Source organism: Caloenas nicobarica, chromosome Z, assembly GCF_036013445.1.
Source record: "Caloenas nicobarica isolate bCalNic1 chromosome Z, bCalNic1.hap1, whole genome shotgun sequence".
Classification (NCBI taxonomy): Eukaryota; Metazoa; Chordata; class Aves; order Columbiformes; family Columbidae; genus Caloenas; species Caloenas nicobarica.
The window spans coordinates 11,893,974-11,919,595 of NC_088284.1; the positions used below are offsets into that span (position 1 = coordinate 11,893,974).

At 38.1% G+C, this 25,622-nt stretch overlaps 1 protein-coding gene across 1 annotated transcript in view; it reads left to right on the forward strand.

Annotated features, from left to right (window-relative positions):
- GLIS3 (GLIS family zinc finger 3) overlaps nucleotides 1-25,622 on the forward strand; it is a 167,878-nt gene that overhangs the window by 113,727 nt on the left and 28,529 nt on the right. Inside the window, 3 exon segments of the mRNA XM_065657257.1 lie at nucleotides 7,450-7,611; nucleotides 9,040-9,150; nucleotides 23,117-23,258. Of these exon segments, the coding sequence (XP_065513329.1) occupies nucleotides 7,450-7,611; nucleotides 9,040-9,150; nucleotides 23,117-23,258 (415 nt within the window).

A 25,622-nucleotide genomic window follows, 5' to 3' on the forward strand; every position in this document is an offset into this window, starting at 1 on the left:
TTATGCAATGCTGAATCATAGGATTTTAATGGAATCTACCAGAAATACCTGAAGTGAGGATTTTGCAGTGGAGATAATCTGGTTTTTTTAAGAGGGAAAAAAAGAGAGTGGTCACCTATTGACTTCAACAAGGTTTGGACAAAATTGTCATTGAATGGTTGGGCAAACAAGCATCTGCTGTAATTGTTTGGAACACATACAGACATAGTCTGTCATTACTTACTGGAGAAAAGAATTCCAAGATTTTCTGTCATTTCATAGGCTTAACTATAAAAGCAGAAAAAAAATCCCAGCCTCTGCATAGCTTTGAGGAAAATACAGCCTCACATAAGCACTGTGCATTCAGCAAAGCATTCAGTCACCATATCACAAAATGTATTCCGTTCAGAGAGAAACGGTTGCACTATAATGAAGTGCTGCCCTGAATGCTACATTTTTCCCCATTTAAACACTTTAAGGGTTAAAAGCACAGCACTTATTTTACATGAAATGAACCTGGGCTTTTAAATCTCAGCTGTGGCATGCAGCCTCCTTGTTGGTGAGCACCTGATGTCAGCAGTTTGAATGATGTCTGACACTAATTATGTGATTGCCAGGCAGGAGAATCTGACGGAATAAAAAGCTATTTAAAAGGTTTTCATGTGAAGTCTTACCCTCATTTTTTTGAAAGTCCTTACATCTCTTGCAGAGCAGCACCCTGATAATGCTGTTGGGGAAGGGAAATGCTTTTCAAAAGGCTATTAATTAGTGCTTGAAATGCATCGTTCTTGTTTGAAAGCCATATACAGAACAGCTCTTACATCTGTTCTTGCGATAAATGTAAAGCTGGGGAAAGGTGCTTTGTCCTTGTCATACCACCTGCCTTGGTGCTGACACAGAAGAACTGACCTGGTCAGCATATCAGAGCATTCAAAACTAATTGACAGATAGACATAAAACATTGTTAAATATTTAATTTGCCCTTTATTTGCTGATAAGTCTTTTAGAAGTGCTACATGACTACTGAACCATTCAAAGATTTGTTTTGGGGTCTTATGTATATGCTGCTCTGGATTTATTTTTTCCTCTATAGTTTTTAGGGATACCGTTCTCTCCATTTGCATATATACATGCACATATGACAGCATTCCCTGTAATTCAGAAATGGCTTATGTTTTCCTTCTGATGACTTTCTACAACATCTAGGATTTTAAATTTTATTTGTCATGCTTATGGACAGCTTATGAATATTACTGAAGTAAGCAAGCCGAGCAGCTTGTCAAAGCAATCTCAGGCAGTAGCTTGCTGTTGTGAATGGGATTGGTTCAATGTCAAGACAGGAAATCGGTGTGAGGCAGAGGCAACATTTCACACTGTCTTCAAGCGGGCAGACTCATAACAGGTCGGATCTTTCAGCACATGTTATATCAAGTTTTCTCATGCTGTTTCCAGTGACTCAAAAGGCTACATGAAACATCTCGGAGTCCTTCTTCACCTTTGTAGAGTCCCACTTGGTTCATTTTCTTCTCCCGTATCCATCAGCTATTTGAGGGAGCATGATTTATCAAGCTATTATAATACTTCTACAGTCTGGGATGGAAGAAGGAAAAAGAAAATTAGTACTGTGTTTCTGTATTGATATTTTACTGAATAAAACATTAAATCAAATTGTAAGTGCTAAGCACAGAATATTTTAAAATAGTCCAATATAATTAATAAATAATTTGTTAATGAGTAGATCTTAAATGTAATTCAAATGTGGAATCATAGGCAGATAATGCTGCTTCCGAAGCAGGTTTTGCACTGAAATTTGTCCCAGATGAGGATCAGTGAGGAATGGAATATAAAATACTGCTCGTGAAATGCCTGCAGTTCTCTTTTTGAAAGGGGCAATATACACTATGATTTGGTTTCTCCAAGGCCTTCCATGTTTGAACCACATGGCAATTTTTAACCTTATGTGGAGGGAGATCTCTACAACTACCTGAAAGGAGGTTGTAGCATGGAGGTGGTTGGTCTCTTCTCCCAATTAGCAACTGATAGGATGAGAGGAAACGGCCTCAAGTTGCTCTAGGGGAGGTTTAGATTGGATATTAGGAACAATTTCTTCCCGGAAAGGGTTGTCAGACATTGGAACAGGCTGCCCAGGGAAGTGGTTGAGTCACCATCCCTGGAGGTGTTTAAGAGACGTGTAGATGAGGTTCTCAGGGACATGTTTTAGTGGTGGACTTGGCAGTGTTAGGTGTATGGTTGTACTCGATGATGTTAAAGGTCTTTGCCAACCTAGATGATTTTATGAAGATTTTTGTATTAAATTCCATTAGTAGGGCACATATTAGATAAAGACTGCTTCTCTCATTCTCAAAATAGTCTGTGGAGTAGGTAAACTTTGTAAATTTAACAGGGACTAGTAGAACCACAAATACTGAGGCTACCACACTGTTACAGATGATCTGATTAACTTTGCTGATGTGTTGTAACAGCCAAATGCGAAGTAATACAAGCAAGAATGAAGGCATATAGCTTATATTTATGAGATGAGAAATTCTGCCTAGCAAAAAGTGAGTCTGAGTGGGAATTTTATTGCTACAAACTGTAATAAAACCCTCTGTAAAATACTGTGACTTAAACAAGGCTAACACGAGCCTTGAATGGGTGAAAAAGAGGCTTTGATTCAGCACTTTACTTGAATGCCTAGTACTGGTAAACTACTACTGAAATATTGATGCCATATTTCGTATCCCAGGTAAATATAGAAGTAGTGAGGAGAACATGGAAATTATCAATGCAAAACCAAACTGTATTGTGTGCAGAGTTTTTAGAGTATGCATCTATGTGGTCATGTACAATCAGTCATGGATTAATGTGTATCAGCCTTGGGTTAGCTGGCAAAGGAGGACCTAGGTCTGACCTGAACTGTACATCTGTGAAACTGCTGGTTTTCCTGCCTGTGTGGATGTAGTGGGGAAGGCCCACACTATTATGATGCCATGTGTCCTTGATCCAGAAGTAGCATCCATTATGCTTAATGAAGAAGAGGCATGGAAGGTAGAGATGTTGACTATTTCAATGCTTTTTCATGGAAAGCATGTTTGCTAGGGTGAAGCTTCTTATCTTCTTGACTTTGTACAGTCAGGGAGGAATTTCTCCTCTCTGATACGTTTCTTGTAATAGTTTCTGGGTGCAATTTTCTCTTCTCTTTTTGCATCATCAAAGGTTCACCATGGCTTAACAGGTTACTAAGCCAAACAAATTGGTGTTCTGCAACTGTATAGGAATGTATTTGAAGCATATGGTTAGTATGTCCTAGGTGTGTATGTAGGTTTGGATTGATTTCCTCCAAGTCAGTTTGGCAGAGATTTGTTCAGTTCTTCGCCTTTCTGTTAAGCGTAGGTCATAGCAAACTTTTTGAGATCATTTGTATGCATCTCATGCGATCATTTCCCTGTATCACAGGCTTTTGGGGACCTCTCAGTGTCTTCTGCTTTGTGCCCGAGGCATGTAGTCTATTTTATTGAAGAACAAAATATATTCTGTCACTGAAATATCTAGGTTTGTTACTGAGACTTTGTATGAACACTTGCTAGCTCCTGATGAACAGTAAGCCAGCTGTTGCAATTTAATGGTTATGGGAAAGTTGATGTTCACTGAAGTCAAATTTAAAAAGAAAAAACACCCCTCTCCCCGTAATCTTAGAGACCAGGTTGGGAGCATTGTAATGAAATGTATTCGTTATAGTATCCATAAATATTTCCCACGTGTGGCAACAGACTAGGGAAATGATTAACTTTCATCTCATTAAAAAATAAGAGATGAACCTCCCCCAAATGCAGTGATGCTGAAAAATATTTAAGGATCACTCTGTGTAACTGTTTGAAATTTAAAAAAGACGTTAAAAGCCTAAACATGAGAGTATCAGAATAGAACAGAAATACTGTGTTGTATATTAGATGAAACATTACTGTGAAATCAAATACTACTCAGTTGTCAATATTTCTAGGAGTATTTGATTTAATTTTGGTTATAGAATGAAATTCAAAGGAAGTCCGATGAAGCATTTTTTATAGTGAGAAAGCAAATAATTTTAACGTATACATAAATTGTTTCGAAGAAAGTTAAGTGACTTGATAACACAAAAAAAACTGGAATCAGAAGTTACCTTTTACATTACTTATCATGTTAACATAGCATAGAATCATAGAAACATTTTGTTTGGAAGAGACCCTCAGGATCATTGAGTCCAACTGTTAACACTGACACTAAACTATGTCCCTAGGAACCGAATCTACACATCTTTTAAACACCTCCAGGGATGGTGACACAACCACTTCCCTGGGCAGCCTATTAATACAATGCCTGACAACCCTTTCCATGAAGAACTTTTTCCCAATGTCCAATCTAAACCTCCCCTGGCACAACCTGAGGCCATTACCTCTTGTCCTATCACTTGCTACCTGGGAGAAGAGACCAACACCCTCCATGCTACAACCTCCTCTCAGATAGTTGTAGACAGCGATAGGGACAAAAGAAAACACACAATTTGGATGCTGAAGCAAAACAAATTCAGATGGCAAAAAGTGAAGATTTTTAATACCAGATAATATTAGGGGATAGATGAATTAAGAGGAAGCTGACCTGTCTTTCATTGACTTTTAAAATCAAGACTAGATATTTTTCTGGGAATGGACCAGATCTCAGACAGATGTTGTTTGACAGAGTGAGGTCTTTAGTCTTTGTTACACTGCTAACCAACTGAGATAATCAGAGCAGTTCCTTTTACAGTGAAAACTTAGTCATTTCTTAAACAATTGGCCGGTGAATATCTGTTACTAACATTTAGGTATTCACACAGATATTACCATGCTGTGCCTACAGTGAAAGGGTCTAAATGTATTTCATAATGAAGGTTGCTGTCTGGTTCTTGACAGGGCTCAGAAGTGTGTGATACATCCATCAGGGCTTTACACGCTACTCAGATTATTTTATATAAATCTATGCAATTATATTCTAATTTTACAGGATCGTTGCCCAGTACACTGAACACCGTCTCTGTGCATACAAACATGAACAGCACACTCATGAGAACACGAGCCTTTTAAAGTCATAGCACTGCCTTTGCTCTTCATTGATGTGCTTTACCTTTCACTGTAAATATATTATTTCTTTCTTTTGACAATTATCCTTATAAAAAGATGAAGTACACGTGGATATGGACACTCCAATGAGTACATTTTAAAAAGAGCTACCAAGTTCTGGAAGTACAAAGGATAAATTTTCTTTATGAGATACTTAACAGTTTCAATTTGCATGCAACTGTAAAAATAAAAGCTTAGTAACTATGATTTCTGTATTGCAGTTTAGAAAAACATTACACAATTAATTCCACATAACACTTTCCAAAAAATCTAGTTTTGTCGGAAGTATGTTTAGGAGTGTTAAACAGCTTCACATTGCCAAATGCATGCCATGTACTAAAGTGACTAAATGCAATAAAGGTGTTACATCCTCTTCTACCACGGTTAATAACTTAGAAATTACAAAGAGTTTCATTTCAAAATACAAATACCATCTACCTGACTCTTTTTACCCCATAGGTAATCTTGTCTTCTCTGGAATACTGTCATTGAAATCTGTTTATCAGGAAAGAATGTATGTTCTGTCTTGTTGGAAGGAATATATTTTTATCTTAAGCGTCAGAGATTCCCAAGGCTTCAGCGAGTCTGGTTTTATAGTAAATATTCATTAACTGTTGTGTGAAGATGGTCTTTCTAATAATACAGGCTTGTAGTTTCTGTGTTTTGCTAGAATGACCTTTTCTGTAATACACAACTATTCATGGGTTGAGACATTTTCTGAAATGGATGTGTGTGACAGGTAAAATTGCAGTTATGATATAGTGGGGGTGATTCATCCCCTTTTTCAGGCTTTAATTTCTTAAGCTTAATTTTAATATTGCTATTTTATAGGTAATGTGTATTTTCTCCTATATACTCTGTTTTCCTGGGCAACATTCAGTCTGTGTTTCCTTCTGTTGCTAAAACTAAATAAAAGCTCTTGGGAGTGCTGCACAGAAAGTCAGCCTCTCCAGCTTGTTTGGGGAGGCTGAAACTTTTCTTTTCAGTATTTTCTCCCCGCGCTTTATTCTTTGAAGTTGTAACTCTCTCTTGCATTAATCCAAAAACCCTGAAGTGCTTAAAATTGTGTTATGAAAATTTTATATCTTGGTTTTTTCTCTTTTTTGAGGGTCTTACAGATTTGTAAGAAAGGCATGCTAATTATGATCAGAGTTACATTGGTGTTTTCGTATGTGTTCTTTTGTAAACATACATGCACTGAATAACATATGATCAAACATTTCTGTTATTGTGACATCAGTAAAAAATGGCCTCTTTCTTTTCAAGTGAGTAAAATTAATAGGAAGAGAATTGGTGGAAGATTTTGTGTTAGCATTAAAATGTTTTAGATCTCTGTTAATGCATTATTTTTGCAAGTATACAAGAACTGCAAACTAGCATGTTACGCAGCAGATGCTTTAGACGTTGCACAGTGGAATATGCAGCAGCTGAAACTAGTGAGATTAATTGGTCTTGATTAATAGAATTTTAAAAGCCTATACTTCTAAGTAATACTAATAAATACTCAAGTCCGATTGAAATGAAATTTACATAAAAATGCTGGTGTCAGATAGAACTGATGGTTTTTAGTTTTGCATAAATTGAAGTATACTATGGGAGCAAAACAGATGAGTAAATGTTTTTCTGCTCATATAAACATAGGTTTCACTGCAGATGCCGTACTTAATTAGGTGTAGAAATACTGTGCCACATGATTATTGGTTACGGGTAGGGATTAAATCCTATTTCAATTGGGCGTCCATTATTTTTAGTATCTCATGAATTTGCTCGTGGCAGAAAGGTAAGGAAACATTTCAAAAATCAATTTACTTTATCCATCACCGTCAGCAAGGCAGAGCAGCCCGACATTTCCCCGCGTGGTTTCGTTGTTGCTCTACGGGCTGGGTTGGTGCTGGGCGATGCCTGTGCTCAGCTCAGCCACTGGGACACAAACACTCCCAAGGCCGAGACAAGGGCAGGACCTGGGAGCTCCACAGTGACCAGCTTGCTTTCTGCGTGCTACCGGGAGCATCAGCTGGGCCTGCGTGTCCCAGATCAGCTGAACGGTGCTGCGCTCTGAGCTGACGGCTCTCTTTGGGTCTGCAGAATGGGAGAATGACACAGTTTCCTAATTCAGCCATGTGCAGGGAGGTTAAATGTGTTCTCGTGGTCTAAATGGTTCAAACCCTGTGGCAACACCCAGCCTGAGAAGCGAGGCTTTCCTCAGCTCTGGAGAGGCATCCAGCCATGTCAGCCTGGAGGCCTCTGCAAGCCTCTTCACCCTCCTGCTCCGTGTTTGCTGTTGCAGTTTGCTGTGTGCGCTTTCCTTTCAAATCACTTCTTTCTTTTTTTCTAGTTTGAGGGTTGCAAGAAAGCCTTTTCCAGACTAGAAAATCTCAAGATTCACTTAAGGAGCCATACGGGTGAAAAGCCGTACCTTTGTCAGCACCCTGGCTGCCAGAAAGCATTCAGCAACTCCAGCGACCGCGCCAAGCACCAGAGGACACACTTGGACACTGTAAGGAAGCAGAAGTCACGTTGCAGTCCCCTGTACATTAGACCGTGTGCTCCTTTCCTCCAGCTTGGTGGCAGCAGGTAGACCATAACCTTGAAGACAGGAGGGAGAAGTTCCTGATGAGGCTGTTTAGGCTGTTTCAGAAGTGACCCAGTAACGTGAGCTTGGAACGAAATAGTCCAAACAAAATGCCACAGCTCCATGGGTTTTGCTGCAGGTAGAGGCAGTAACTTTCTCCCACTTAGGTGATCTTTAGGGAAGCTGAAGACACAGAATCCATCTGCAGTTATAACCGCTGTTCTCTGACAAAAACTCCGTCAAGACTGGGGCATATACCAGAAAGTCAAGAGGAGAAATATAATTTTGTAAAACTAAAAATGTTTGTGCCAACAAATTGTTGCTTGTGAATTTGAGTCACAGCTGAGACTTGTTTAAAAACTTTTGTTTCATAACAAAAGATCCTGTTTCTTCAGAGACAAGCAGTTTCCAAAGGGCAGGAGTCCAGAAAGAAAACAAGAACAATGCCATTTGAATTAAATGGCTGTCACAAAACTTAAATTAACCATTTTGAATAGTCAAGAGTATGGCTGGAGACTTCATCATTTATGTAAGGTGTTTTCAGAAATGCTTGTGAAATGTAAATGGCTAAATTGCAAAATAGCTAATATCAGCAAACAGACCTAACATTCATTTAATACTTGGTATTGTGGACCTACAAGTATTCAGGGAAGACAAACAAGTTAGAACAGGCAGGAGGAGATATTTATAGAGATGTGCATTTGGTCAGTTAGACTTATCGGGCTTTCTTTTAAGAAAACTATACAGGTATTACAGCACTGATACCTTTCTAGAATTACATGTGTTATTAGAAAATATGAGCTGAAGGACTTTGTCATGTACTTCACATTAGAATGTGTATCTTGGTATGTAATATTTTTGGAACTTCAGTATTCAATGCTTGCTTTGGTTTTTTACTTGCTCTCTTTGTAATGCCGTAAACTAACACTTTTTCTTGTTCTCTCTTTCTGAAGCAGATTCTCCTATAATCCTAAACAGCCTGTCTGGGCCTTTACTGCAGTTTCTTTACCTGATTTACTAAAGAATATAATTTCTGATTAAGTCAAAGATTGCTCTGAGGGTGGAAGAATTGTGAGTATAACTAGCAATATTCATTGTACTGATTAAAAAAAAAAAAAGGTAACAATGAATGGTGGCATAATAAAAGCTTTCCTTTGGTTTATGTTCCTTATAAGCCTTACTTACCTGCTTTTCCTTTCTAATAAATTACCTAGCATTCTGCTTGTAGTAATGTACAACATTTGTTTTCTGTAGTAATGTGGTTTGCAGCATCTGAAGGCTCAAATGAGTTTCTTTTGAGTTAAACTAATCTGTGATGTAACAGCTGCTTTATCCTTTTTGTTTTTGACTTAGAAACCTTATGCATGTCAGATTCCAGGATGTACTAAGCGATACACAGATCCAAGTTCCCTGAGAAAGCATGTGAAAGCCCATTCTTCCAAAGACCAACAAGTCAGGAAAAAGGTAAATTTTCTACTGTGTTGACTGGTGTGAAGCTTGTGTGGAGAAGTCAGTGTTCTAATTCTGGATGTTTCAATGCATCTTCAAGTACTTGTGCTGATTTGAGAGTGTTGACTAGAAAAAACAATAATGGGGAATAATAGATATGGTTCTTATATAAATGATAATTTTGTCTTTGACTTAATGAGGCTGCCTGCTTTAACACTTTTTCTTTTCTGATGTGATGATTAACCACTAAACATACATGACGAGGCAAACCAAAAACAATTTTTGAAAATAGAAATTTTGTTTTTAAACTTCTGCCACGTGGTAAATACATAGTAATACCAAATCCAGTTTGCATGGCCAGTCTTAGATGAAAGGATGGATTTTGAGGGCAGATGGACCGTATGTGAGATTAAGCTCTAAATTATATTTCCATATGCCAGACATTTCCAAATACCAAGACATTTCACAACGCTGGTTCCCTGTGGATGTCAAGTTTATGAGTCAGCAGTTGTTTATATAATATGTGTAAGCACATCTTTGAAAAGCTGAGTTGCAACCTAAGGGAATGATTGGGTTTTTTTCTAAGCATTTTTCACTGTATCTTCTCTTAAATACTGGCAGTATTTCATTAGATTGTTTAGATCATTGAGGGAAAAAACCTAATCTTTCATTTTAAAAGAAAATTGTCCTGATAAAAGGGATAGGTAAACCTTTGAGATGTCAGCCCCATGTAAAACATTTTATAGTTTAGAAGTTTTAAAATCAAATGGACAGCCATTCATAGAAAGTAGCAAAAATGAATTTTCATTCATTTTCACCTTAGTAAGCAGTGCTTTGGCTCCTTGCTCCTGCGCACGCTGCCCAGGTGGGAAAGCTGAAGCGTCAGTGAGCCCTGTCCTGCCTGTCCAGGTGGGGGGTGCATCTCAGCCACACAGACACTGTCTTTTACAAGCAGCTAAATCATATGCCTATCAAGATGTTGCATTCTGAGAAATTTGTGTGTGATACCTCAACTGAAACTGGCATAATGGATCTGAATACAGGTATTAAACTGCATTGTAATATTACTGTCATGGAAAGTGAACTATATGTGTTACATCCTCTCATTTTGTCAGATTGCCATGCAGTACGGGACTTTCCTTCCTACATTTCATGCACTGTTGGATTTTGCTCATTTTCCATTCCTTCTTTGAGCTAAACAGTTTAAATCTGGCTCTTTTTACTCCTAGCTTGGCTCTCTGTGGGCACATTCTAGACTTAAAAACGCTTCTTTTTTCATCCCTGTTTGATGAGGATTTATTTATGTTCATTGGTCACCTGAGATACATTGATAAATGGAAGAGTAAATAAGCCAAAGCTCCTCAAAAAGAAAATAAAAATTGTGGCATCTGTCAAGCCAGATATTATACTTAAAGCATGGATAAAGTTTGCAATATACAATGTTTACAAGGTACGGCATAGTTACTGGACCTTTGAGGACTTATAATTGCTGACTAACATCATGCTTGGTATTTGAAATATTTCCTGGCAGTAATAATAATAAAAAGTAAGAAACAATAAACCTTTTAATGCAGAATTAAGGTTATTTATGGCTTTAATTAAAAGTGAAAATTGGCTTAATGTCAAAAAAGTCTTTACAAAAATGTGAATTCATCAAAAATAACCATAAAAATTCCAAGATGATAAAGGCACAGTGGAGTAATACTTCTAGCCCTAGGGATCTATTCTGTTGAAAAGAATTAAACCCTTTGCTGTCACACTCCTTTAGTCATGGATTCATTTAATATATCATGCCTGACTGCTTTTAATCCTCCTTTTAACCTTCCCCTACACACCAAGTGATATTATTATGGTGTCTTAAGTTCCTGGCTCTTCAAGACTATACCTGCAAATGTGCCTTGATGTTGCATAGACTTAAAATAGCAGGATGAAGTACATTTGTAACAGCAGAATCAGCTACTTGCTGTGCTAGACATTATATTGATTCTTCAGCATGGATTTTCTAGATCTGTCTTCAAAGATTTCGCTCTTTCCTTGGCCCTCTAATATGGGGCCAGATTATGCAATGTGATACAAGTAAATTTCCATCTGTGAACTATTTCAAGGAACTTTTGTTGTTACATGTTTATGGCTTACCATGTGAGGCAAAAATACCTGCAAATCTTGTAAGGCAGCCACTGATCCCCTGCTCCTCCCGAACCCCGGCCTCCGGCCATCCACTGAATACATTTAACTGGGAGTCTCTCCAGGTAATGGGATGAAATTCTACAGACCAAGAAGATCCCAGCACAAATACATTTTATGCAAGCAATTTAGTGGATGTTACAATAAACTTCCATTTACTTTTCAAAGGAAAGCAGAAGAGTAAAGAGAGACGTGCCTGTTTTAATCACCTTTGAGTAATTTGGAAAATTCTTCATAAACATGAGGGCAGACGTGCACTAATACCATGCAAACATGTGGGAACAAATGCTGAAAGTGTCTAGCAGAATATTTTAGGTGCAATCTCTATGCATCATAACATTTGGTCTGTATTTCTAAAACATTTTAGTGGGATAAATAGCAGTGCTTCCTATAATTTTAAAATATATAAATTGCTGACTGTGCCTGGATTTCATCTTCCCTTGGGGAAGATAGATAGAGGTCCTTCTGAGCAGGGAAGTCAGTGATAGAAAACTAGACAGTACCCAAATTGAGAGCATAAAGTGATGCCGAGAGGAATGCTAATGCACAACATGCCCCTGGACTACAATTACTTTAAAAATCTGTCCTCTTCTTAGTCATTTCCTCCTTTCAGCTTTGAAAGGACAACAAACTTAAAGGATTTTTTTCTAAGTTGAACAGTTACCATGTGGTGCTTATTACACAATGCGTAATGGAAGCTGAGAGCCTGGGTGAGATACAAAGGGAACTGGATATTTTTGTGGGTAATGAGGCAGGGTTAAAAAATAAATACGAGATTTGCTTCCAGATCATGCTTCAGGACAGAAGTCAACAAGTTAAATAGATGAGGGAGAAGTGTGGTTATTCTGTACTGCTTATTTGCAGTTTCTCACTCTTTCTCCTGAAATGCCAGCCGCTGGTGGACACAGTGTTTGTAACTCAGAGAAGTCTGGATGGATCTTGGGCCTGATCTGGAAGAAGCATCTGCTTCTAAATTCTACTTTAAAATAACCTTCAGGCTGCCTAGCCTTAATTTTTGTACTCTCCTGCTTTTTTCCTTCTCTCATTCCATTTTTATGATCCTTTTCTCTTTCAGTTTCCTTTCTTATTCTGTCTTCCACCTTTGTAGCTTTGAGTCTTTGGCCTATGCAACCCAAACTGAACATCTGTAGATGACTGAGGTTTGTATGCCATTATGCCATGGTAAGACCAGTCCCAGGACTTCCTTCCACCCCACAAACTCCTATATTCTCTCATCTTTAATTCTGTTTCTTCCCTTCATTTTTTTCCATATGCAAATTTCAACTAAATTGTCAATTTAGAAAGCATATTGGTACCTAGAGGTACCACTTAAACATTTGACATGCTCTGTATTTGATAATCTTTAGCTAGCTTGGACCTCATGTTAATTTAGGATCTCATGAACCATTTACCTTTTCTTTTCACCTCATATCCATAATTACCTAACAACTGTCCAGCTTTTTCAGTCTTCCTTGCATTTTCAAGGCAGACCAGGACTAGAAAGACAAATATGTCTTTTTTTTTTTTTTTAAAACTTTTGGGAAACTCTAAAAAGGAGAGAAATCCAGTTTTTAGCTGATTCTCTTCCTGAACTAGCAGCTTTTATATGATGAGGGGCTATAATTGCCTAAAGTGATTGTTTCCCAGAATCAATGGTAAACGTGCAAGATTTCTGAAAGCAAAGGGCAAGGAGGGAAATTAACAGGTTGAAATTTCTATTTCATTTCTTCTTTCAAATGCCACTAAAAACAATACAGTTACTTGGCTTGCTTCGTGGAAGTGCAGAGAATCAGAAGAAGAGGTGAGGAAAACAGAAGGATGAGTGAGGCAGGTATTTGCTTCAGCTGAGCTTCATATTATTTATCCTTCATACAAAACACTATTTTTATGCCTTCATAAAATCTGATAACCAATTATATATTGATACTTTTTGTTCTGAGTATAGTGTGGCCTTTAAAATTGCCAGCCTAAAATATTAGGTGCAGCTGGTAATGGTAGAAATATTATGAGATCAGGTTAATAATTATGCCTGTTAGATCCTGTAGTTCTTGTATGTAGAACAGCTTTAGTAAGGACGGCTACAGTTGAGAGCTTTGCTTTGGTACCTTCAACAGGGCTAAGTAATTTTGTTCCTTGAGTCATCCTGTGGAGCCTCTGACTAGTAAAAAACCAGGAAACTACGTGACAGAAGTAAGCTTATTTTCAGTTGGTTACACTTTGTGTTTTCAGTAAACAGCAAATTTATTTCATCTGTAAAGTGATGATACTGTATTTGAAAATATGAAGCCATAGCTTTTAGTTTATAAGTCTTTTTAGTGAAGTTAGTGACAGTGAAATTATGCAACATATCATCAACAAAATCCAGAGCCTGCACTATTACATATCCAGTAATTTGAAACCAGTATAAAAGGCAGATACTACCATTTTACTCTTCATTAAGATCTGTTTGTTGTGCGAGCTAGCACTAAGCCTTGTACAAGTGTAAGAACATTATCTTTTTCATACAAGTATACCATGGAAAACATTTTGCTATTTCTGCAGGCATCTTGCTGAAGAAGTCTATAGAATCTAAAGAAAGTATTTAATTTGCTTTTAAGATTATAACACAAATACCACTGTGAATGGAATGAACTCTCTGCTGGCTTTGTGCAGAATATGTCATGAACATCTGCCATGTCTAATGTCTATTTTAAAGGTCTTATCTTTTAAAAAAGTGCATTTTCAAACAGATAAAAGATAATTTAAAAAATTTTAAAAAGAACAAACGGTTGTTTTGATTTCGTACAGCTGTTTGGCAAGGACAAGATCAGTTTGGTAACATATACATTATAATCTGAACAATGCAGTGGCTATGCTTTTACATACTGTTTTAATTTTATCCATAATTATAGCAGTGAACAACTGTTGTCATGTATAAGAGTCCTTCAAGTCAGTGTGTCCTGCCACAAAAACAAAGAGATTTAAAAGATTGTTTCCATTTAATTAAAGGAAAGTGTCATAGATAAGGATACAACTGATCAGCTCTATCTTTGTGGGAAGAATGAAGAGATAATTTGAGTTCAGATAACAGGACCAGCAAAAGGGAATGTAAAAGTCTTAGTCTGGGCCTTGAACTGGAAGACAATTTATACCAAATTATATCATCTTTCAGCTGATCCGTCTTTGATTCTTTGGCAGTTCTAACAGTGCCCAGACCACGTCTTTGATCTTGTTGTGTAAATTAGTTATGGATCAGATACATTATACAGAGAAGCTGTGAGATATTGAATGCTACCTGACAGTTGCCTCTGAAAGCTGCCTGTCCCCTGGAAACCTGCATCATCTCAGCTCATTCAAATGGGTCTTGGGGTAACCATGCATGGATTCAGCTGACCAGATAGCATAACACCTCAGCAGATGTGTTGCACAGTATGTGATACTCCTAGGTGTCTACTGCATTTTTCAATACTGTGCAGAGGAGGATAGATCATCTAAAGCACGCGATGTTTAGTATTTTGTTCCTTATTTATTTACTTGATTTGTTCTTACTCGTAGTCTAACACAACAATTGTGCTTTTGTCTATTTTCCTGGCTTTTTCTGGGATGGAATCTTCATACTCTGTCAGAAAGCAAATGTCATGGAGGCATCGCTTTGGGAAAGGTGATCCAAAGGACATTTATGAAACTTGTCTACACTTGGTGGAGGTTTTTTTTGAATCGTGGTGTATATGGTACATCTGCCAAGTCACTAAGGAATGAAGGGGCTGGTGAGAGCTCAGGAGATAAGGGATATGTGTGCAGACTTCCAGCTTAAGTCATTTCTGCCTAATAATCTTGCTTTTTGACACAGATTGGTCAATTGTAAAATGATGGCTGAAGAGTGGCTCTTGGGGAGTTGTCAAAACATTCTCCCTAGGAAGATGGACTCTTTCAAGATTTGTTCCTGTGATACCTGATTGGAAGGAGATCTTTTCAGATGTTATTCTGCTGAGGAGGAAGAAAGGACAGGCAATCAACGTCTCTCTAATACTGCTGCTATTTGTGCATGATTTCTTTCGTGTCGCATTTATTGCTCTTTCAAAACCAAATCAGGTAGCAATAGCTGGAAGTTTTCAGAATACTTTTCCTGATTACAATAAAGAAAAAAGGTGGTACACTGCACTGCTGGGATGTATTACATCTCAAACATATCCACTCCTACTTCAGACAGCAGCAGAGGGAGAGTAGTAAGTGTGGAGCGTGTTGAATATAATGAAATAAGGATGTGGATCATCTGGCCAAAGCAATCCATGGCATTGTCTTGCAGAGTGGCCTGCACTGACCTTCACCAGGGTTCCCGTCTGAACTGAGGGGGCTCTGCAGAGGCCACCTTGCACAGGTAGCAATGATTCTGCAGACATTGCTCTTCTGCCATTGTGCGAGCCCCTTATTAGGAAAAAGGGGACATAAAATCTTCATGTTTAGAGGCAGATCTCAAAGACTGAATTCTTCTGAAGCCTGGTCATTTTGTATCCCCTATCTAACAATTCACCTCTTCTCTTTTAGAGCCCTATTATGTATAATGTATATAAACCTGTCCATCTTACAATGAAAATATTAAGAGAAATGGGAAAAAAATAGATTCTTAGAGATGTCCCCCTACTGAACAGTATTTTTTCTGGAAATAAGACATACAAATGTTTTCATTACAGGCTAGCATGGAGTTTTATATAAATACCTTTGTGGGTTTTTTCAGCAAGTACATTATCCCCTCAGCAAACACAGCTTACAGTGCTGCAGAGTTCTTGATTGTTCATTTTTTCCATTGTTTTAAAGTAGAAGCAAGCTTTTTTATTGTGACTACATGTTTATTTTTCCTCACAATCGGTGAAGCTGCCAGTTTCTTTTAAAATTTTAGAATTAGTAAATTTTACACCAGCATTTAGATTTAATGGAGAGCACGAATACAAAACAATGTCTGGTGATTTTTTTTTCCCCCTAGTATCTTTGCTTTATTTAATTTTGCAGCACTTATTTCCAGTTTTTCCTTTATTTCTTTTAATGTCTCAATATTTGAACTAGGCTTTTTGTGAATCAAGAGACACAATGCTTAATGTGTTTCTTACAGGAAATAGCTTCAGTTATTTTCTGTTTTTTCTAACACAGAATGTTTAATTGATGAGGAAAGAGGGAGCCGAGGAGGGTTAGAGCATTACATCATTGGTATTTCAGCAGGTTATTAATGCACTAAGGTAGTTACCAGTGACATTGTCCATTATGTGACTGTATTAGTCTGGCAAAACTGCTCTGTTTGTGAACACCTGCCTCATGGGGACCAAACAGTTAGATCTTACAGTACGAGCCCAGTTTGCTTCTGCATCTTTCAGTTCCACTTACCCATGTTCAGACTCTTAGTTCAGATTTCACTGTTAAAACTGCAAAAGGGAGAGAACAGATTGAAAGGGAAGCAAATCTATTTTCTTGCTTTGAGAGCAGTTGAACATAAGGATATTTTCCCTCATTTGTTCTCTATGGAGTCCATTTAAAAGGTGTCACTAATGCAAAACGAAGTGCATTCAGGGGCTAAGGGTCAGTGAGCAGTGCCCATGGCAACTAGGAAACTATTCTGCAGAAAAAAATGCTGTAAAGAGTAAGTGTTTTAATCCCCAACTTTAATCCCTTTACTTCCTGTTTTCAAAATGAAATATAAATCAGGCACCATGGCGTGCAGCAATTTTTCCTGAAAGGGATGTTGGCAAAAAGGGATTAGGAATGGGCAGCAGTGTTTAAGGAATTTAATCATCGATTTGTTAGAAAACTTTTGAGACTACGAATGACCAGTTCTTTTGAGTGTGGTCAGTGAGATGCAGCAAAACAGACCCTGCAAGCGATGGTGGACCGGCTGTGGTCGATTACCCCCCAGATGCTGCAGCGACAGCAATGCGGCTGTGGTGGGATGTTCTTCACAAGGGAGCTCCCTCCTGGAGATGTGCTTTCCCAGCAGTGCTCTCCAGGGAGGAGGAAACATGGAAACCACACCTATGGTTTTCATGGTGCAGCTGTGGCCATTGTTAGAGCCAAGGGTTTGTTGGTTCACTCTGATGTTAACATTTGCTGTTTCACAACATGATTCCTCCCTGTATTTGGGTTCTGCCCCAAGCTTGTACTCCTGTGAGCTTTCACAGCATGATGTGTTGAAAACTGCAAGAGGAATAAGTGTTACCACCTTCATTACGTTTTCATACATGCCAAAAAAAAAAAATCCAGGTTGTCTCAAAACTGTAAACAGCTGTCAGTGCATGCCCATAGCATTTTGTATTCTTCAGCTTCATTTTTGGTAGCAAACAATATCCTTTTCTGCATTTGTGTGTCTTCACATCCCTGCCAGAGCATATGCATGAAGGTGGGCTTGAGGGGGCAGGAACTTGTCTTTAGAGACCTGGTTGACAGTGTCCCTTGGGAGGCGGTCCTGAAGGACAAAGGATTCCAGGAAGGCTGGACGCTCTTCAAGAATGTAACCTTAAAGATGCAGGAGCAGCTGTTCCCATGTGCCAAAAGATGAGGTGGTAGAGAAAACTGGCCTGGCTGAACGGAGAGCTTTGACTGGAACTCAGGAAAAGAGAGTTCATGACATTTGGAAGAAGGGGCAGGCAACTCAGGAGGACTACAAAGATGTCATGAGGTTATACAAGGAGAAAATTAGAAAGGCCAAAGCACAACTAGAACTTAATACGACTGCTGCAGTAAAAGACAAGAAAATACGTTTCTATAAATACATGAGCAACGAAAAGAGGGCTTGGGAGAATTTCTACACTTTAGTGGATGCAGGGGGAAACATAGTGACAAAGGGTGAGGAAAAGGCTGAGGTACATAGTGCCTTTGGATCAGTCTTTAATAGTAAGACCAATTGTTCTCAGGCTACCCAACCCCCAGACCTGGAAGACAAGGACAGGGAACAGAGTGAAGCCCCAGTGACCCAAAGGGGAAAGGGTCAGTGACCTGCTACACCACTTGGACACACACAAGTCTATGGGGCCAGATGGGATCCACCCAAGGGTGCTGAGGGAGCTGGCAGAGGTGCTCACCAAGCCACTTTATTCAAAGTTTCCCTTGAGGTCTATCCCTGCTGCAATTTTTCCCCTTAAAATGGTGTTCTTGGTGTTCTATGTCATTTTAATGAGCATATAACCCATACTGTTCCTCATATTAGAATAATATCAATCAAAACAAACCTCTTTGTTCTATATATAATAAAGGCAGGATTCATTTTGGTGTCATCAAACTTAATGTAACAGTGTTCTGTTGTAGTATTGCTTTAAAATCAGAATTTCTTCTTGACTTGAAATTTGCCAAAGTTAGGTGGTTGTGTAGATTACAGGTCATTTTAATTTTTAATGCAAGAGGCTGAAAAACATTTTTGGTATGTTTTCCTGATTTATGCTACATCACATAGATGGAAGCCATTTTTGTATTTGAACTCAAATGTTTGTAGAAAAACTTTGAGTGTAGCGAAAATAACTACTTCTTGTTTAGAACCTGACAACCCTACGGTGCAGATATACTAGTTTAATTTGATTTTTATTGTCTTTTTTCTGGCTGAACATTTAGCTGAAACAGAGTGTAAAAGCAGAAGAAAATAGCATGTACACATATCTGAAAGTTGTGGTAGACAGCAGAATAATGAATGCTCTGGCTCTCTAGAAATCCTGGCCAGATGACTCATTGGAAACAAAAGTTATTGATGAATCCCTTCTGTCTGCATTGCTTCTTTGCCCCAAGATGTCTGTAGCCTCCAGAGGCAAGAATTAGGACACTTAGCAAGAGTAAAGTTTCAGCAAGTATAAACTCTTATTGTCTGTTTATGAAAGATGTAGTGCTGTGCAAGAGAGCACTGGACCTGTAAGCTGATCTACGTGAGTAAAGGGATAATTTAGCAAGCAAACCTATAATATGAGTAAACACGGTCACATAGCATGGCTTCATATTGAACTTGTAATTTTCTAGTGGTCACATCTGTGTACTGTCAATGTCATGGTGCTAACAGGACATAATTTTACTCTAACTGTACAAGCAAATATTAAATTCTGGCTACTCTTTCAGAAAAACTAGTACAATATGTAGCTCTGTGTAGACAGGTCATGCTTCCCTCTACCAGTGTCATCTCAAATTACAGACAATAAAAATGAGTGGAAGACTACTGGCTTATTCTCTACTTGACAAACAGCGCTTAGTAAACTTAATACAGAGACTATGTGAACACAGAAAGACATGCTTAGGCTTATAATGAAAAAAGAACACATTTATAAAGCTATTACAGTGAGTGTAAACCAATTCCTCTCAATAAAAAATAACAGTATTTAGGGGGTTTTTGCTGGTTTTAGGCGTAGCAGACTCAGATCTAATCTGCACCGAAATAAATACATGCAACCACGATGTCTCCCTTACATATGGGAATACTCTACCAGGTGCTCAGCATATGTACAGTCCATTAAGCCTGCTTTCATGAAAGCAAGATTCAGAATGCTGTGATTTGATGACATAACTGGCATGTTTGAATGACTGAAGGAGTCCAGACTTCGCTGAAGAATTACTAGAGTTAATCTGAGTAGGTGTAGGCAGGTTTTGAAGTTACTGAGATACTATTTTATGTGGTTTGGAAACATACTAACAATGTTTGAGAAATCCTGAACAACTACTCTTCTGACTAAGTATATTCATAAACACACATTTCTTGTGTTTTCCTTGGTGGTGTCTGATTTCTATTGAACAGGAATAATGCTGAAGAAACTAGCCAAGTTGTACAAAAACATGCAGATCTCAGATAAAACACACATTGGTTAGAGAAAAATAAAATAAATGATCTTTCCTTTTACAGAGGCGTTTTCTCTGGAATTATGTCATGCATCAAATCACCAGCACTATTCTGCTCTTGGACTAAAATATAATGAAATTGAAAATAGAAGAATGTAGTCCCTTCTGATTACTTCTGCTTGTATCACTGTATCTTGGGTAATTATTTAATCATGTCTAAAATGTACAGGAGTAGAATTTCCATCCATTATTCTGAAAGCTGATAAACATTAGTTGATTGTCACAAAAGTATCACAATTGTAAATCGTGACTGGCAGTGATTTGTTTGGGGTGTTAGAAAAAACTGCCACATTTTGATAGTGGGAATGTCTCAGATTTCCAAATACAAAACTTCACAAGTCTACCATGAAATGGAGCTATTAAAATTGAGAATCTATTATTTAGAGCAAATAATTAATACAGGGAAGTTTTAAGTGAGCTAAGCAGTTGATTGTTAACTTGCACCTTGGTCAACCATAAATTTAGGCTACATTACAGCACACAGAAAATGTCTGTGCTCAGCATGGCAAAATTGTTAGTTACTGATTTCATCCTTCAGCAAGGTAACTTTCTGACATTATAGTTCTCAAAAGTAGATTGGTAAGTTTTCAGTCCCACGATTTGCAAATGAAAAAGAAATCTCCAGAACAGTGCAAAATAAAAAAATGTGTAAAATAGGCAGTTGTTGTTATTTACTATGTGTAACTAGTGTGTAAATACTTGTCTCTCATTTGCTTGTTGTGCTCACTGTTACATCTGTGAGTGCTCTCGGATCATAGAAAACTGATCAGTTTCTCAGAAAAAAAAAAAAGGCACAAAACTTTACACAGGCGACCTCTGTAAATATGTGTTCTGTGTGATAGAATTTTTTCGCAGAAGTCAGATTTTTTATATTTATTCTCATATTAGCTTCCATAGAAATTTGAAGTCACATAATGCTCATCAATAATTTAACTGATAAGTCTTTGGATATAACTGGCATTTCATTTCACATGCACTTAATTTCTTGAAAAAAACCACATTATTAGTGATAGCATAAAACCAGAATAATTAATGGATAATAGCAGACAACCATACATACTACACTGGGGAAAAAAAAAAAAAAGAAAATTTGCATTTATAACAGATTGTAAATATGGATAATAAATGAAGAACATTTGTCAGGGTAGTTCTCTCTTTCTTTCTCCTTCCCTCCTTCCTCCTGCTTCCCTCTCTGTACAATTCTAGAATGACAACTCCTAGAATAACAAATATACCTCACACAGATAGTGTATCTTTGGGCTTAATAATGACTCTCCTAAATTTTTAAGAGAAGGAGTAATCTACAGTGTGCACAGTCTGTGCACAGGTATCACAGTCTGCAGAATATCTCTCACAGTCCCTCTACCTCAGATGCTTACAATGTGTCAGATCAACTCTCTGCCCTTGTGGAATGGTTTTATACTACTGCAAATCATCAGAAGTCCTTTGAATGATTATCAGCATTTTGTGGCACAGGAAGGGGTCTTTCTACAGTTGCATTTGGAATCATTCCCTCTTAGTTTTTTTTCTTCATTTCTGAGTATAGGATGGACAGGAATTTCTCATGTTGTTGCTGTTCCTCCCCTTAGTAGTTGGTTAGAGGTGCTGGGTGATGTTCTAGTCACTGTTACCTGCTCACCTTTCATGGCATGAAACAGAGGAGAAGCATCAGTTGCATCTGTGAGATTTGCCTCTTGGGAATCCGATGCATGAGTGCAGCAAATCCTACTGCACTAGGTCAGACGTCTTTCCGTGAGGCTGCATGAACTGTCTCTTCATCGGTATGGGTGACAGGACAGCATATTTATGTACATCTCAGCCACTGCAGTGGCCCGCATGCATATAGGCACAAACCCTCCTTTTTTTTTTTTAATGACTACACCAGCCTGTAAGCCAAGATGGCCATAAGGAACAGGCAAGTTTTTGTTATATATGACAGTAACATCAGGCAGGGGGTTGGGACAGGCATCAGTGCTAGCAGCCTGTGGCAGCATCCACGTGCCAGAAACCTCAGAGTGCAGTTTTGCATTACATCTAGGACAGCCTTGTGTCAGGGTGCTGCAGGAGGCTTTCTGCCTTCTCCTTCTATAAGTTTTGGGATTATTTTTTTGAATTGTATTTTTTTACTCTATTCTACTGTAGCCTCAGGGTGAGACTGTTTCTCCAATTTCATCCAAAGGAAGACTCTTCTTATGAATTTGTTTATTAATTGTTTGCAGTGAGTTTTCTGCTGGATCAGCCAGATAAACAGGCCTGCTGTTAATGGATGAGGTTCCAGGCAAGTGGCCATGTGTGCAGCTGGGATTAGTGGCAGTGATGGACCACTCACTTTCAGATCGCTTAAGACATAGCGTGAAACAAATGAAGTACTAGTCACTTCAACAGTGTGGTCTCAAGACAACTTTGGTCCGTATAAAGTGATACCACTTCCATCTTGACCGTCTCGAGTGATACTACACCTGGCTGCTGGCTCCCAGTCCCTTGTTTCCGCTGCCACTAGCACCTTTGCTTTTCTGGTCCTTCAGTGAGCCAGTTCAGGACACTAAACCAGCAGGAAAATATTTATATTTTTTATAATACCCCTCTGCTGAGAGATTTCAGACATTTGATAAATCTCCATTATGCACGAATCAGGACACCCTTCTCTCTTTTGCATTGTATGACAAGAGAACACAAGTAAGTCCATCTGTCCAAGGTCCTATTTATACAAGTAGCCCTCATCCTGAGTAAAGTCTTGGTAAGCGTCTGGAAGAGTTTCCTTCCTAATAGTCGCAAAATGCTTGCTATAATGAGAGGTTATTAGCCAGGATTTAAAAAAGAAGAATTCTGCTTGTTCTCCCTTTCTGTCTCTAACCCTTCAACGTTTCTTCATTATAATTTTTCAGTGTCCTCAGGATTTCTGTGATTTATTTCCTTTCTTTTTGCCCATGTTATAATAGTTTATCCTTTTCCATCTCTTGTGTTTTAGTTGCGATCGAGCTCAGAGCTTGGCCAGGACCTCCTGAATGACTGCCTCGCAATCCAGCCCCTCCAGCCAGCCTCATCACCACATGGTGCTGCAGATAACACCGTGGGACGCTCCCCGCGGCCTGCTCATGATATCTACCCAGGTATCAGGAAAGACAGCCTGCTATATTATTGTTCACTTAAGATTAGGGATGATTTTGCAGATTAGGATTTACTCTGAAATCCGTATCTATCTCATGAGAGTGATAGACTCTGCAAAGTAATATAAAACAATAGATTTCGAACACATTTTTACACCTTTTTTTTTTGAAGACAGGAAGGACAAATCATATTTTGCCCATGAAAGACCTACCACAACAAAGAGCAATATTTTTGCCCTATAGACATTTGACTTCTGCTAGCAATTCACTTCCACTATTCCATGTAGACCTCTTGAATTCATTTAGCTTCATTTAAAATCAAAGGAGTATTTTTCTTCTTCTTTATTCATGTATCACATAGCAGTTTTCCAATAGATCTATATTAATGACTTAAATGCTGCATTGTGAGCTCTTATGACTATAAATACACCAATAAACACATTTATGCTATAAATGTGATACTCCTATTTTATTGTTTCAGTTAAGTATCCGAGATTTTCATATTAAAATACCTAACTCTGTCATACCTGGCTAAATATACTATTGTTGGTCACATTTCAGCTGAATTTGAAACATTCGATAAGTTATGAATGATAATACATCTCAAAGCTCAAGACAATGATTGGCAGGATGTTAACATTTTTGATGCTGTATTTTCGTAGTTGTAAAGACATCTGGTTTTAACTTTCAGGCAGAATGCATTACATCTTCTAGCAGTTCAACTTTTATTTGAGAAACTGATGTAGGAAGTGAAAGAATTGGCTTAATGTTATGTGCACTACTGAAAATGACATTATATTAAGTGGCCACTTCAGTAAGTGGCTTTATTTTGCTGAGAGACTTGTAAATCTATCAGTTCTATGATATGTTTTTTTCAAGGCTGTTGTGAGCTACACACTGGTTGGTGATGATGTAGGTTTATATCACAAAAATCAGGAAATTTATACCTGTGATTGGCTGTATCCTAATTTGTAAAATAGTTGGTATGACTTGTATGCTGTTAATTTTTAAATGCCTTAGTCTGAGTGTAGGCTGAGTGTGGCATCTGTTATTTAAAAGGTAATGTAAATTTCAGATTTTAAAGGTCTGATTTTGGCCAGGGAACTTCTAGTGACGTGGTGTTAGTTACAGATGCTTATTTTATATTGTACTTTGAGAGGGCGTTGGATAGTGAAGAATGCCGAGATTTAAAAAATTATTTACTAGCATTACCAAGTGTAATGCATGAAACTGAGAGAGAGTGAAAGACTCAGCTTTTCCTTTTCCTTTCAAGTCCCTAGCTAGGATGGAAGCTAGGTGGGGACAGTGTGTTTTCAGAAACTGAGCACTTTCTCACATATTTCCTCTGGAATCTGTTGAGCACTCAGCTCTTTTACCAGTCCAGCTTCCAGACTGTGATTAAGTGTCCAGCTCTGGCTGCTGGGTCAGTCCCAACCCAGGCTGACAGTGGCTTGAACAAACTACTGCCCCATGACTTATCAGGATCCTAAGCCAAGTAAAGCTCTCACATCCAGCCAGCCCTTAGCAGGCGATTGCAGTTGTGACATCCCATAGGTGTCTTCCGAGAGTGTGGCATTACTTTTTGTAATCTCATTCGTACTTTGTCTTTCAATACTTGGGGTTTACAGCACTCCTGTGGACATTCTTTGATACAATAACTGTTGGCGGGGGGAGGGTTGTTTTGTTTTGGTTTTGTTGTTGTTGGTTTTACTTGGCACTGCTTCCTATTGTGCAGCAATTTTTATAGTATTGATCAACATACTTTTATCAGCATTAATTTATCTGTAAGTAATAAACTACATTCCCTTCCATGTGTTCACAGCTACCTGTAACTCAGCAAATTTCTCTTAGTTTTATTCACTTGTGTTGTTTCACATCAATTAACTGAGAGTATTATGTCAGGTGTAGATGAATTCATGTCTCTTCATTTTGACAACCACCCAATCCAGTTGAAATGAATTGTTTCATTAACTACACACCAGGGCTGATACATAATGATATTCTATGTGAATAAGTGAGATAACTCTAACAGGAAGGGAATTATTTTATTGAAATGGCAACATGAAAATTACTCATGCCCCAAGGAGAGAAAAGCAAAACATGCAGAAGATTAAGTGTCCTGCCTTTGAGAAGCTACCCTTCAAACTTCTCTGAAAATAACATTTTTTCTAAATACAAAGAAAAACTTTGAGACTTTTCTGAAAAATAAAATACGTAACTTTTACTGGGAAATGCTAGAGACAGAATATTAGTGAAAATGTGTCTGTGCTACTTTTCCAGTAGAAATAGTAATGGTTTTCCATACTTTCAATGCCATTAAATCAAACTTTTCTCACTTGAAGTTTACTTTTCTTATTGTTTATGCAC